This window comes from Pseudorasbora parva, chromosome 7, assembly GCF_024679245.1.
Source record: "Pseudorasbora parva isolate DD20220531a chromosome 7, ASM2467924v1, whole genome shotgun sequence".
In the NCBI taxonomy this organism is placed as follows: domain Eukaryota; kingdom Metazoa; phylum Chordata; class Actinopteri; order Cypriniformes; family Gobionidae; genus Pseudorasbora; species Pseudorasbora parva.
In genome coordinates, this window is record NC_090178.1 from 32,748,047 (window position 1) to 32,764,242 (window position 16,196).

At 36.4% G+C, this 16,196-nt stretch overlaps 1 protein-coding gene and 1 long non-coding RNA gene across 2 annotated transcripts; both read right to left on the minus strand.

The window, feature by feature from the left end:
- Positions 1–1,360: 1,360 nt before the first annotated feature.
- Positions 1,361–6,157, minus strand: LOC137083818 (uncharacterized). The gene is made up of 5 exons (XR_010906612.1): positions 6,083–6,157; positions 5,277–5,331; positions 5,004–5,044; positions 4,693–4,814; positions 1,361–2,091 (listed from the first exon to the last, which is right to left on the minus strand). It is a non-coding gene; the product is annotated as an uncharacterized lncRNA (long non-coding RNA).
- Positions 6,158–7,325: 1,168 nt separating this feature from the next.
- On the minus strand, positions 7,326–8,477 carry uts2r3 (urotensin-2 receptor 3). The gene has a single exon (XM_067449769.1). It carries the CDS (start codon positions 8,475–8,477, stop codon positions 7,326–7,328), a length of 1,152 nt encoding a protein of 383 aa, XP_067305870.1.
- Between the last annotated feature and the right edge of the window lie 7,719 nt (positions 8,478–16,196).

Genomic DNA, 16,196 nt, shown 5'->3' on the forward strand with positions numbered 1-16,196 from the left:
GTGTCAGGAAGTCTTCTAAAGCTTCCCAGAAGACTCACAAACCATTCTGCTGGCGTTCTTACATAGAATATTTATTTATTGACCATTGTATGTAATGATAAGCACCTCAAATTTCATTTATAATTCTTTCAGCCAAGCTTTCTTGTGCAAAGCAATGCATTATTAAACAGTAAATCATAACAAATAGAATACAAGTAACCAAGAACAATAATAAAATAATATAAATCTTTTCAAAAATATATTTTGAAGGGTTCGGGTTTGGTGCAATTTTTCAAATACAGCAAGATTTTTTTAGAACATTTGATCTCAAACTTTTAGAGATATAAATATTTCCCGGGCTGACATTGTCCATTAACATGCATAAATAGGGGCAAACATTTAAAAAATGGAACAAAGGTGTGTAGATATGCTGCTGAAAACAATTTGTTTTCAGAGGGGTTCACAATTTCAAATGTTGTTTAAAATTGCATATTTAATTTAAATATTTAAAAAAAACAGAATCAGGTACACTGTAAAAAATTCTTTAAAAAATAAATGACCTGGTTGCCTTCAATTTTTGAGTCCATTGAAATTAAATATTTAAGTAAATACAATGAACATTTTTGAGAATCAACAACCTTTATTCAAATATTATTAAAAGATTTTGTAAGCATAGTATTTGTGTGTTTTATTTGTGAAAACGCAGTGATACATGCCGAATTGTGCTATTTTCATGATTTCATGATTTTTTTAATGTGGTTCCGATACAATAATATTTACAATAAACCAATTTCCTTCATTGTATCAACTCAAATTTTTAATTTCAATAAACTCAAAATTTGAAGGCAACCAGGTTACTTACTTTTTTAAGTTAAACCAACAATATTTTTTTTACAGTGTAGAATAAAAAAAAGGCAATGATTCAAATAAGGTGCCAATAACATACACAAAGACAGGATTGTAACAGATCTGTTGGCTAAAAAATATGTTTAGTTGAGTATAATGTATAAAGTACTTAATGGAGAAAAAAGTCCTATTGGAGAATGAGAGAATTTGTGTCCTGGATTCAAGACAGAAGTGATTTATCCTCCTCAAAAGAGCAAACTCTGGCACGTCCTTTAGCTTTGAGCCAAATCCATGTAATTTCTCCTTTGCACTTAACCCAATTTGGTACACTGTAAAAAATTCACCCGTATTTTTACGGTAAAATACTGGCAGCTGTGGTTCCAGCCCTTTACCGCAATTTTACGGTTTCAAAAATGCTGTAATTTCACAGTAAAGTACTGGCAAGCTAGTTCCAGTAATTTACCGTATTTTTACGGTTTCCATAATGCTGTAATTTCACAGTAAAGTACTGGCAGCTGTGGTTCCAGCCCTTTACCGTAATTTTACGGTTTCAATAATGCTGTAATTTCACAGCAAAGTACTGGCAGCTGTGGTTCCAGCCCTTTACCGTAATCTAACAGTTTTTAATTTGTATGGCTGTTCTGTAATTTCACAAAGTACTGGCAGCAATGGTTCCAACTAGAATTCTACAGTATAAAATTTAATATAAATACTGTTTTCTATTTACTCTATTGTCTGATATCGATTAACATCCCTATGTACCATAATGTTTACAGACATTCCAAACAGACTTTTTACTCAATGGAAAAAATAAAGAAAAAGATTATGGTGTACATTGTTTGCCATTTATTTAAAATAGGTTTTAACAATACATTCATTGCATTTTAAAATGTATTTTCTCTGACTTTCTTTCCTTAAATACTGTTCTAGAGGAACCAGTAGGCAAAAACAGAAACCTTACAAAGAGGCAAAAAACTAAAACTAAAAACACCCAACATGTCACATCAGCAACCAGGCCAGAGAGGAATTCTGGGTCTGAGAGGAAATCATTGAGAATCAATGGATCACAAATCCTTGATAGGGCAAAAAATACTGTCAAAACATCCCAAACCTGCTTTTAAAAGAGCTGGCCTGAGAGGAAGTCCAGATCTTAGAGGACATAATCAAGAGAACCAATTGGTGAAAAAACGTAGGAAGAGGCAAAAAAAACAGCCAACACGTCCCCCATCAGCTTTTGACAGATCTGGTCTTAGAGGAAATCCAGGTCTGAAAGGAAAGAAAATCAAGAAAATCTTAGTGGTAAAATAAAGCACATGGCAAAAACTAGTGAACTTTTAAAAGAGACATAAAATGATCATGTTAATGAACTAAACTGATCTTAAACAGCAACTGAGTGCGCAGTTTGTTTTGAATGTTTGTTACAGCATAGAGGAAAAAATTAAAAAACAATCTTAACAGAAAGATTATGGGGTCAAGACAAGACCAGAAAGTTTAGCTGTGTGTAAAAGAAAGTGATTGTGTGTTTTCCAGTTAGCCGGATAGGAGTACATTTATTTAGTAGATTTAGGAGTATATTATAATTTTGTATATGTAAAGACAGCTGTTAAGTTAAATGTGTAAAAAAAAATTTACAGCAGAATAAGTACATTTGAGAGTACAGTGGGAAAAAAGCTGTAAACCCTCAACCTTTGGGAATTGGTTGTTTCTCTGCATTAGTTGATCATCAAATTTTCATCTGATTTTTACCAGTCACAAGTATATATACACAATGTCCTTAGAGGGATAGTTCACCCCCAAAATTCTCATTTTCTTACCCCCATGCTATATATACATGACAATCTTTTAAGTCCATACAATCACATTGATTGGCTGCCATTCTTTTGACACTTAAAAAACACAACAATCTTGACATTAATTCACAACACCCAAGTGGATGAATCAATGTCTTCTGAAACCAAACGGTAGGTGTAATAAAAATATTAATATTTTTAACTCACTTTATTTTTGTGTTAGAAAAACCAACAAAAAATGAAGTGCTAACTAAACTATAAATCATTACTTCCAATCTACTGTCATAAGTAAGAGAGTTGTGAAGCTCATGCGAAATGTCGGTCATCTTTGCTTCTGTGTTACTTCTTGAACAAGCTTTCACAATGCACTTACATCACGTCACAATGTCCCTCTGATAAGTGCTCATATGACAGTAGACTGGAAGCAATGAGCTATTTAATTTAGCATGTTTAGGTTTTCTTTAAAACCTTTTTCTTTATTGCACAAACCTATCATTTGGCTTTAAAAGGCATTGATTTATCCACTGGGGTCATATCAATAACATTATATGGACTCAGAGATGGATTTGTTTCCTAAAAATCTAGTTTTGTTTTGTTTTGTAATAATTGTTCATGATTCCCTTGTTTGTTCTGAGCAGTTAAACTGTCCACTGTTCTTCAGAAAAAAATCCTCCCCCTGGCACCCTTTATAATAGTTGAGTCCATCAGTAGTTCTCATTGTGAAAAGATGGGTCTTTAAATCATGCAGTCACTATTGTAAAGGGTTCAATTGTGCAGAATATGCTGGAAAACCAAAACTGTGCAGGACATGGTAGATTTTTCTGAAGAACATTGAGCAGGTTAACTGCTCAGATCAAACAAGGCACTCATGTACAACCATCACAACACAAAAACAACATTTGTGGTTCATAGAGATAACAACAAGGTAGTCACTTACCAAATAACATTTTTATTACACAGCCCCGAGAGTGTCTAATGGGATGTGTTGAGTAAAGTCATGAAAGATTATAATTGTTTGTGTAGCTAGCTTAAACACTTTGTTTTGTCTGTGACTAATGAAGATCACATGAAATGTTAAGAACAATGCAGAAAATCATACAATTCCAAAGGGTTCAGATACTTTCTTACCACTGAATATGAATGCAGGTAAAGGATTAGTTCATCGCAAAATGAAAATGTCCTGATAATTTACTCACCCCAATGCCATCCAAGATGTTCATGTCTTTCTTTCTTCAGTGGAAAAGAAATTAAGTGTTTTAAGGTAAACATATCAGGGTTTTTCTCCACACAATGGACTTCAATGACAATCAGAATGTTGAAGTCCAAATAAATGCTGTTTCAAAGTGCTTCAAAGGGCTCTCCTCAATCCCATCTGAGGAATAGAGTCTTATGTAGTGACTCAATCTCATTTTCTAAGAAAATTTAAATGTATATACTTTTTAACCACAACTGTTCATCTTGTGCTGGTCTGCAATGTGCTAGGCATTACATCATCACATTGGAAAGGTCAAAAGTACTTACAACCCCATTGTTTACTAGTATGGAGAAGGATTATCGTTCACATTTTATTGTATGTTGAATTACATATTTATGGTTTTGTTTTAGTTTATTGTTTAAAATGGTCATTTCGTGTGTATATCCTGGATGTCTAATGATGTCACGCGAGACCTTTCCGATGTGAGGACGTCATGCCTGGCACGGAGACCAGCACAATATGAACAATTGTGGTTAATAAGTATATACTATTTATTTTATTTTTTTAGAAAATGACAGATGGATTCCTTAGCTGGGAGTCATTTGAAGCACTTAAAAGTCCTTTGAAACATATTTATTTGGACTCCAACATTCTGGTTGCCATTGAAGTCCATTGTGTGGAGCAAAATTCTGAATTTTTTTCCTCAAAAAACGTTTTTTTTTTTTCCCATTGAAGATAGAAAGACAGAAAGACTTGGATGGCATTGGGGTGAGTAAATTATCAGGAAATTTTTATTTTGGGATGAACTTATCCTTTAAGCGGTGTTGATTCTTTTAGGAAGCTGCACAAATGTGAGTGTCAGTGGGCATAAAGTTTAGTTACCTAGACGAAATTCCATTCGAAATCGATGAGGTTCCTTAGAGAAGCAACTTTGGGATTGACAGTGGCAGACTTCTTTTCCAGTCTTCTTTGAAACCACCTTGCCTCTGCAGGTCTTAGAACCTCTTTCAGGGTTTATCCCAACACACACACACACACACACACACACACACACACACACACTTTAAAATAGAAAACTTACAAAAATCTACCTTATCAATTTAAATATTGGATTAAATATACATTTGCTAAATTAAGGAACAATAAAAGAAAATAAACAAATATAAAGGGTACTATAAAAGGTGACAAAATACCTTTGAATGAATTCCAATGTGCCACATGCCTCCTCTGGATACTGAAAATTGAAGACAGAACATTGTAAAAATTATTCCAATTGCATTCAGAAATCGTGATTGTATGCCCTTACAAACAACACGGCCCTCTAGTCTAGGGTAATCATCCAGTGTTCAGTAGTTATCTGCCCTCCCTGAAATGATTTTTTTTTCTTCAAATTATACACAACAATTAAAACAACAGTTTACACAAAAATATAAATTTTCTGATAATTTACATGGCGTGAAACTCACCAATGATTAGGGATGCATACGGTGTCAGTAAAACTCCGTAACAAGTGATTGATTCCTAGAAAAAAAGAATACAATTATTATTTAATCTTTAACCAAGCAAAGAAATTCGACATCAGAGCATGGAGAACATTGCATTGTGAAACCTCAGCTGTTGAAAACTATCTGCTAAAACGAGTGCAGTCAAGAATATCTGCCTCCTCTTTCAAAAACAACCTCTTTGACTTTTAATACTATGTACATGCGAATCTCACAAAAAAGCATGTACTCGGACCATTAAATGAAAAAATATATAACGTTATATATAACGTTAAATATCTATTTTGCATCGGAATTTTAGCTTTACATTATTTGCATGGAAACAGAACAAATTGACCACACAATTTTAATTGCTATCATGGTTCTGGATATTTCGAGTAGTTTGTAATTATTCTCCATCTTATGTGCATGCTATTAACGTTATGCGAATAACATTAATGCATCTGGTTAGATTAACGTTAGCATCATGTAACATTAACTTACTAAACCAGAAATTCGAGATAAGGGTTAACATTAATGTTACTACACAAGAAAGCCGAAATAATTTCTAAATGGTAACTTAACTCAACCCAGCGAATTCGCAGTAATACTTTACATCGGAGCTCACAGAACATTCATTAGCAGGCGAAAGGCCTCATGCCGTTGAGAGCTCTGTCTGCAAAATGCTATTAGGGCTCAGTAACTTAGCACAGTCAAAAATAGCTTGTGTAAAAGGTGATTTTACAGATTGGGAGCAACATAATAGAATAACTGCAAATAAATAAACTCACCTTGAACAATGTCCTTCTTTAAAACCGCCTAGACAGAGGAGTGTTGCTGTTCTTTGACTGCGTCTGCTTTCTGTTTGAAAAAAAACCCGCGTTGAAGATGCCCCGCCCCCACGTGATATTTTTTACAGGCTAATACTGTTTTTTCCAGGAACAAATGGATTTACACATAAATGCTGTAAATTTACTGCAAGTAATTAATTTATGGAACCTAGACTGTTAATTTACAGGATTTAACTGTTTATTAAAATAACAGTATTTTACTGTTGGAAATCGCCTGTATTTTTACAGCAATTTTTTACAGTGTAGTTAAATGTTTCACACCTGCTTTTACAGTATCCTGGGGCGATTCGTGAATCCCAGCAAAGCTTGTCCTTTCAAGTTGCCCTATAAACAGATGTTTCACACATTTTTTGTCTATTTAACGGCGGTTTGACCAGAATTGATTGCCGACTCAAAGATATCAAACCCTAAAGATTTCAGAAACACTTCCATACGATTTCATCACTTAGTATTTCATTTTGGTTTGCAGGGACATTATTGCTGATCATATTATACAGTCAAACCTAAATGTATTCAGACACTTTCAACATTTCCTCACAAGATCACGGTTTATTCGCTACAGTTTAGAAAATGGTAATAAAACATTACACAAACTCAGAGTTAAAAAGTGTCAGAACAAATTCATCGTGATAACGTCAGATGAGTTTGATAGAAAGGTATGTAATGTATTACAATCAATTTAAGTACACAGTTAGATAATACCAATTTAGGTCAACCAATTACCAAGAAATGCTTACTTTTGTTCAGTATGTGGTGTAAAAACACTTAAGCAAAACATGGTCAGGTCAAAGTGTCTGAATAAATTTGGTTCCAAATTTTTATCATTTTACTGGTAGTTCACTGTATGAAGAATTTGTCTGGGTATAATATGTCACAGTTCACTTTATTTTGCTGTCCTCACTTACACAAATGAATTATAGTGTTCTGCACCCACTAGTAAAAAATGATATCTGGTGTCTGAATCATTTTTGGTTTGACTGTATATGAACAGGGGTCCAGGGGGCAGAAAACACACATAACATCAGTGGCTTGGATTAGAGAGTATTACTATATTTGCACAGCGTACAAAGCTATAATCTTTAAGCCCTTTAGCACCAAAATTAGTAATCTGTGTAAGAAACATAATGCACAGTCTTATTGGTCATGGGCTGCACTAATTGGTGAACAAAATAGTAGGCAGCTGTTATTGTTGTTCAGAGCTGCCCTTGTGGCAGAGTGGGGCCGCAGCACTTATCGCCTTCCTGCTGGTCCGCCTGCGCTTGCCTGTCAGCAGTGTGTAGAAGAAGGGATTCACACACGAGTTTCCATAAGTCAACCCTGTGAGGATGCGATTAATGGTCACCTGCGTGCCCACCGGCACCACGCGCAGAACCTCAGGCCGGTACAATGGTAGAAGCTGCCAGATCCAGAACGGAAGGAAGCAAGCCCAGAATGTCAGCACAATCCCCAGGATGAGGAGCAGGACTTTGGGGCGAGGAGCACGGGGCGGGTAGGCGTTGCTCCCTCCGACCCAAGCTGGTTGCGTCTGAGATACCCAGTAGAGTCTCCCCAAAGCTGCATACAAAGCTCCGATGGCCAGCCCTGGGCCTAGGATGCTGGTGCAGAAGAGCACACTGAGGTATGCTTTCGAACTCTGCTCATCCCACGCCGGAACGCATAACTTGCCTTCCTGGTTCTCTCCGTCTTCGAGGTGCAAAGTGATCATCATGGGCAAACTGAGAGCCACGGCAAAGCCCCAGGCCAAAGCGACTCGCAGGAGTCCAGAGGAAGGTGTGGACGAGGCTGCCAATGGATCAGCCACGGCTCGATACCTATCCAGACTCATAGCGGTGAGGGTGAAGATGCTTGCGTGCATGGTGAGCAAGTCCAGACTGAGTAGGAGCCGGCAGCCGAGTTCACCGAAAGCCCAGTCGGATGCCAGGCTGTCGTACACGATGAAGGGAGCGGTGGAGAGGTACACCAGGTCTGCTAAAGCCAGACTCAGAACCTGCAGGTGAAGGGAGGAAGAGGAGGAGGACGAGGTGGGAGAGGATGGGGGGGAGAAAGAAGGGGACGAGGTGCCAAGGCAAGAGGGACTGTAACAACAGGTAGGAAGGGTACGCCGTCGCCTCGACACCCTGCGGCGGCGAATCAGAAGCCCTAGGGTGTACAGGTTGCCCAGAATGCCTAGTAGAGAAAGAAGGGATAGGAAAAAGCAAAAGAGAGCAGTGGAAGCTACACTTGGGGATGGGGAGAGAGAGGGAGAGGATGATGGTAGGGAGATGTTAGTGAGAAAGGGAAAGGTGTGTGAAGGTGAAGGGGAATAGGGAAGGGAAGTAGAGCCAGAGATGTCCATTTGTCCTGGACGGTAAGAGTCCCAAGATGAGTGACCTTCTGAGAGAAGGAGGCCAGTGGTAACTTCAGAGTGTGTTAGGATATTTACTGTGCAAAGGTTATCAGGGAATCCAAATTAGAAGGGGAGAGCGCTGTGAGTGCTTTAATGGGTTAGGTAAAAGAGACAAAAAAGAGACAAAGAAAAAAACAGTGATTTTATAAACTTGTTTTAAAACTGGTGCGCTAAATATCATATATATTAAATTAAAAAATAATTTAAAAGGTAATTAATCATTAACTGCATAGCCAGTAGGATATTGACAGATGTTCGTCCCATACACTGTTCAAAATAAAGGTTCAAAATGGTGTTCTCTTATAGAAAAAAAAGGAGTATAGAAAAGTACTCCAAGGAATCTTTCAGTTGACAGTTCTTAAAAGAACCATTTTTAAAAAAAATCTAAAGAAACCCTTTTCCCCACCTTAAAGAACTCTTTGTGGAATGGAAAGGTTCCAAGATTCTTTATTTTTAAGAGTGTAGCTTACCGCTAGGGGTTAAAGAGTTCAACCAGCTAATATCAACACAGCAAACTTGGTAGGATGAGTTCTACTAACATATTAGCTTTTATTAGCTTATAGCTATTATTGGTAGGCTATTATTAAAATTGATTAAGTAGCCCAGCCCACTTAGGCTATTTAGTGCGACCTGCTCTAAAATTGTCCTCTCAAACTTGAAAGACCTTTGGGGGGAAAATAAGACAATGAGAAACACTTGGGTGTATACTTGGATATAGCCTATACGTCACCATAAAGTGGTGAGCACTTCTCTCGTGGAATTCTATTCCTCATCATCATGACGGGTGTGAAGATCAAAGCCCTGCCGGGGGCGCACGAACACATACGGGTAAGAATTATAGGTGGCACATGGTGACCCTAGAGAAAGAGACGGGTTACGAGCTACTGCTGAAGTGAAGCGCGGGCACGAGGGAGCAAGGGAGCGAGGCTACCCGCTGCGCCCATTACCATGATGCTTAAATAACACATTTTAGAGTGACACAGAAATCGACAGACAGAATTTATTTATTAATTCAATATTACAAATAGCCTAGGTATGTGTTTTGGTTCATTTAAATCATGAGATGTCAACTAATAAATAGGCTAATAGATAGCAAACTAAAAGAGTCAGCAGCGCCAAATAAATCCTATAATTTAGCCTAATTTCTTGTTTTCATATAAAAATGTCTGACACACAGTCTGCATTGAATTAGGCGAAATCGGGGAATGTTGCACCACGGAGTGAGTTGTAACACCAGTTTAACCAAATTAGCTACAGTGATGAGACTCACTCTTCGTGAGGTGCATGACAGCAGAAGTGTGTGTGTAAAACATGGGGAAAACAATAGCCTATATATATTTTGAGGTAAGAAAGTGTAATTTCACGTTGAATGAATGTTGACAGAAATAGCAGAAATATTATCTTGTAAAATGTTATAGCTGTAACATCCACATAAGCTTTCAAATGTTTTTAAAAAAATAGAAAACCACCTGGCCAGACGGGAAGGGTGAAACAGTTCCTACTCCTGTATAAAGACTTATAAAAAAAGTGTAGGCCACTTGAAACAAACGCACAATGTGTCTTATGTTTTTTTTAAATTGTTTTTTTATGTTGTTCTTTATTTATTTTGTAGCAGCCTCATGTGCTGTTTTGAAATAAATACAATTGGATAGATGTGAAGATTAATATAAAAGAACAAAATTCACAAATCCACGTTAAACGAAAAATGTTTTGGTAACATTATTTTACAGTGTGTTACATGTGTTAGCCTACATGTCCATACCATATTAATAACAGTAAATTATGCATAATTACACGCCAAATCCTAATCCTACCCTAACCCTATAGGCTATGTTGTAAATTAATATTAGCCTACTCAGTAGCCTATTTAAATGTATAATTATACACTTTCAGAATGACACTTTAAAATAAAGTGTAACCAATGTTTTTTTTTTTTTTTTTACAATCCGATAGATAGTAACAACATCACTTTTACATTAATTTAATTGGCTACATGATGTAGCCTATATCCGTATTAAATGTATAATAGCCTTCGTATCAGAGAAATATGGTGATATCATCGCCCTGTTAAAATTTGTGACACATAAAGCAAAAACACATTACAGATGTTAACGAAAAATGTGTCATAACATTATCCTATAGCTAGCTACGCATCCTTAATCGACAACTCAACGATTGTCGCATATGTTGGCTATGTTCATAAGACAGCAGAAACTGTAAGCTATTATTCAAACAAACAATGTATCCGAATGGAGTCTAAACAGCATAGCATTACGCGTAGCCTTTTTTTCGTTTAACTTCTAAGCAAACAACGTACAAAATGAATTGGACTAAAATTGTCCAGGTGCATTAAACATATTTTTTTGCATCCCGAAAATTGTCTTACCCTTAATTGAGTAGTTTTTCAGTAATGGCATGTTCCATGTGTCGGCATATCCACACTTCAAACCGCGAGGCAATGACGAAACCCCCACTCTAGAATATCCTAATTAAATTGTGTTTGTATAAAGTGTAAATCAAAAGGCCCAGCGAGGTGTTAATGTTCCTCTGAGGACAGACTTAAAGAAACTTTAGGATGGTGTAGAATATCTCTGTGACAGTCAGTCCACCCCTCTCCTCTCACCCATATGTTGTCTGAAGCAAATGAAGGGAGGGATGAGGAGACTCTGTGCTGAAGGACTGGAGAAAGAACGGTGCATGTCTTTAATAAAGACCGACTATTATGAATGGCCTTGGGAGGGAGACAATTGATCTTCATTGGCAGAGGACTGAATGTGATTTGATGTTTGGTCTCCAAGCCATGACTGATATTCGTTGTGGTGTTCATTAACTTCTCTCTTGTGATTAGATACCTTCAGCCCACTTTAAAGGAACATTTTTACGAGTGAAAAATCTGTGCTTTGGGGCAGTATTTATCAGCGCCAAAAGCAATACAGTCAGTATACCATAGAAAAAACACTTGTAAATGTCAGAACAATATTTATGTCCACCATCCATCAAAGTTATTTGGGTTTGGGAGCATGCAAGGGATATTTTAGGTAGAATTTATTAAAAGAAATTGTAACATTACAACAACCAACATAAAGGTAGGCTACATAAAAGTTGTACAGGTACTCACAGGAAAATGAACATGTTATTAAATCCATTCTTTGAGGCTGGACTGAATCATGCGTGAAAAATGTTGGATGCAATTTTGACATACAATCCAAACCAAACCACAGTTGAGGCAGTGAAAACCATTTAATCACTTTAAAAATATGGTATCGCTCCCTAACGACGACCATACAGGAATATGCCCTACATAACCATTAATGGAGAGAAAACGATTCAGTGGAAAGACATTTTCACCTCCTTAGTCATGCAAAAGTTAAAACGATGCATGCGTGGACATCTTGCAAGTATGCTGTCCTTTAGAACCACATGAATGGATTCTTAAAGGGATAGTACACCAACAACAAAAACAAAAAAAAGTAATCAATTCAGTCATCATTTACGGACCCTCATGTAATTTCAAAATAAAGGTTCTGTGGCGGGGTGTATGGTTCGGAACCTTTAATATCCTAATAACTTTTCTATCGCATAAAAGGCTCTTTGTAGAGCAGAAATGTTCTTTAGACAATAAAATGGTTCTTTAAAGAACCCTGGTTCTTCAGGGAACCAAAAACGGTTCTTCTTATGACATTGCCATGAAAACCCCTTTTTGGTTTTTCCATGCACCGTTATTTTTAGAGGTGTGCATGACTTACTTCTGTGAAACACAGAAAATGTTATTTTCCACAATGAAAGTCAGTGGGGTCCGATGTTGTCTTGGACCCCACTGACTTTCACTCTATGGAAAAACATTTCTTCAAAAATATCTCCTTTTGTATCTCACAGAAGAAAGAAAGTCGAGGGTGGAATATTCAATTTTGGGTAAACTAACCCTTTAAACGTTGGTTTCCCCAACAAAAAATGGGGAAAGTGATCCTTGAGCTGCATACAGTTTTAATTATGGTTACTGGTTTTCCTTTGTTTTGATATCATTTCGGTGTAAACCGCAAAAAATGAGAGCTTTTAACCAGTCAGGTCAGGATGTGTGAATCCAAAACACCAAAATCGAATTACGTTCTAACTGGGAACAGCGGCTAAAAGTTAAAAATGTAACAAAAAATGCTTTTATATGACCAAGATAAGTTATCATACAGTGCTTCTATCAACATTCAACATATTAATTCAGTTCTAAAGGGATTCTGAATTCGAAAGGTTTCTAGATCTTTGAAGCACACGAGTGGATCAGTGGACTCATGTTCTTTCCTGTAAAATGAAGATGATTCATAAGATGAAGGCGGTCCAGTGTAAAGGAACAACCGGCGTAAATTACCGTCCAGTGAGAAAGAAAGAGTAATAGAGTGAGAGAAAGAGACAGACAGAGAGCAAAAGTTACAACCCCCGTCTCCTCATGAGCTACTGACAGCAAATTCAGCGTTGCACCGCGTGCCAACACACATCTACAGAAGGCCAACAAACACATATCTGGACATCTACTGCACTCCTGCCAACACACACACACACCGCCGACACACTTCAACTTAACACCACCTCTGAACACCCGATACGGTCAACACTCAAACACATCTAATCAATGGAGTAAGGAGAGTATGTTTGTAGTTGACCGCAAGAGCCTAGCAGCCAACTGGACCATAATCGCCTCCATAGAGCCTGCTTAATAAATTAGTCTCCTGGTTCAACTGTTCAGTGTTTTTCTTTATCATTTTGTGACCGCAGTAAGTAAAATGAGTAAAACTCAGGCATTTGAGTCCCCAAAATATTTGCAAAGTTAAAGTGAGTTAGTGATAGACTGCTAGACTTTCCATTATATTTTTTAGTAAGCTTAAAAATGGTCAGATCACTTTTTTTTCCTCAGAAAAGTTAAGTCCAAAAGGGACATTGTATTATTGGTAAGATAATTCAAAAATCCATTGTACCTTTAATACAGCATTGTCAAGTTGCATATATTGAATATATTAATGCTACCACACTTCAGCTGTTCATTGTTCTTTTATTTTACCCCTCAAAGTGTTTTCATTTGTAGGTTACTTTTATTTTATTTTATTTTATTAGATATTGTTGGCTCTTATGACAAATTGCTTGATGTTTATCATTTGTAAGATACTTTTTTATTTTTTAAAATATTTTATTTTATGATATATCATGGCTCTTATGAAAAATTAGTTGCTTTGAATTTATTTGATTTGATCTTATTTTATTATTTGATTTGATTTGATTTAATTTAATAGGCATTATTGGCTCTTATGATTTTTTTGTTGTTGATGCATATCATCTGTGTATAATTTTTATTTTATTTTTATTACACAGCTATTTTATATTAACATGTATGACAGTTCACCATGTCTGGAAAAAAAAAAAAAAGAAACATGATAAAAGTTGACATGCTTGTGTGATATTATAAGTCTTCTGAGACCAATCTTGAATATGCAGAATGGAAAATAACTTTTAAGATCTGCATCTGAGGTGAAGATTATCATGAGTAATGGTTTTTATTTCAGTCTGTTCCTCTCACAAACTGTATCGCTTTTGAATTGTGTTTATGGCATTTTCCAGATTTCTTTGTTTAGCTTAAAGGGATAGTTCACGAAAAATTTATATCATGTCATCATTTAGTCACTCTCATGCATTCCAAACCAGTTTTATTTATAAAATAATTCTTATTTTTTCTTTTTAAAACAAGGGGTCCAGTGTTGTTTTGGACCCATCTGACTCTCATTTTATGAACAAAAACACTTAAATTAAATTACTTCAAAATCCTAGCCGAGGTTACTATGAATTTTGCTTTACATTTTCTTTTCTTTTTAAAAATAAATAGCAGCATTCAGTTTTGGAACAACACAAGGGTGAGTAAATAACGACAGAGTTTTAATTTCATGTTCTTTATGCCTGTAGAGGCATTAGACTGGCAATCCTTCCTCAAGCCACTGCTGTGTTTGTCTAAAACGGGTTACAACTCTTGTGTGAAGTCTGCAGGATTTAGAGAGGTGATCTGGGCTTAGCGTGTCCCAGGCATGTGCTGTATATTTGAGAACACAAGATGGACAGAGACAGGCACCAGGGCCGAGACGAGAAGAAGGGCAACATACCTCTCCCTGCGGGGTGTGTGGAATTTCAACAAATACCTGGCACAGGCCTGCCAAAATAGGCAAAGGAGAGAGAGATTAATAGAAAGAGAGACAGGCGGGACAGAGACAAAATGCAAGAGAGACACGGAACGTTTGTCTGATGTCTCAATAAAGGATGGATTGTGATTAACAAGTACAAAATGGGACAAACAGACCCTGATGAGACAACAAAAGGCTTCCTCTTCGTCAAACGAAATATGAAATGTAAGAGGGAGAGAATGATAGCGTATTCACATTTTAAGCTGGAAATGTTTGTTTTTAAACTTCTGACCTTAACTCAAACATCTCTGTAAAGCTCAAATACACTAGCAGATATCAGAATTAATGTGACTGCTGGTCATATATACATCATTTTCTCAGCATGCTTTTGTACAGGGTGTATAAGAAGAGTTAAAAGAGTTAACATTTAGAGTTAATTGTGTTAGGGTTAGGGTTAGGGTTAGGGTTAGTCTTAGTTGATTATGTTAGCACATGTGCGCTATATCTATTCGTCTTAGTGGACTTAAATGAAATAAGCTCACATTACTTACTCATATATTAGTTTAAGTTTCCATAACTTGTGTGTCGGGTTTCTGGAGCATCAGTAAATGTGTGAACCTTTTTTAATAGTTTAAAAAAGGAATAGTCCCTCAGTTGTCCTCATTGTGAAAAGATGGATCGCAAAATCATACAGTCACTGCGGTTCAAATATGCAAAAGATGCTGAAAAACTGAAGAATTTGCAGGACCTGGAGGATTTTTCTGAAGAACATTGGTCAGTTTAATTGCTCAGGACAAACAATGGACTCAAGAACAACCATCACAAAACAGAAAAACAGCCGTAGATCATCCAGGGAGCGACACACATAAGAATCAATGGTTCAACTTTTGAACAGGGTCATTTTAATAAAATCAGCTTTTTATCTTAACATTTTTATGTACAATATATTATACAGGACAGTACTGAATAAAAAAAATAACATGCATTTATTATCTCTATTATTTAATTATTCACATTTTCACAGATTCTGCAAGTGATTACTTGCTAGTGATTTATTTTGCCTTTTTACCTGGTATCTTACACTAATCTTATAATAAATTTGTTCTTGACATAGTGTTCTCATATGACAAATTTCTTGTGATATTCCTCGTTTGTCAGTCGCTTTGTTAATGTAATTAGCATAAAAATGATTGTGGAAATTCATGCCCTGTCTTTTGGAATACTGAACCAAAACCACTGCTCAAGCAACTGCTATCAGATTTTCAGCTAATCACTGCCCCTTTCAGCCTCTCATACATTTCTGAAAGAACAGACCTATCATTCTCATTTCATGCTGGTCGCTGACATAAGGCCTGTAGATTAACACATTACATTGTGTGGTGTGTGGTGTCTTGATGCCTAAAGCTTTAAGGGTTAGTTCACCCAAAATTGAAATTGATGTCATTAATGACTAACCCTCTAAAGTCGTGGTTTTTGTTATTTTTGGACCAAAATGTATTTTCGATGCTTCAAGAGA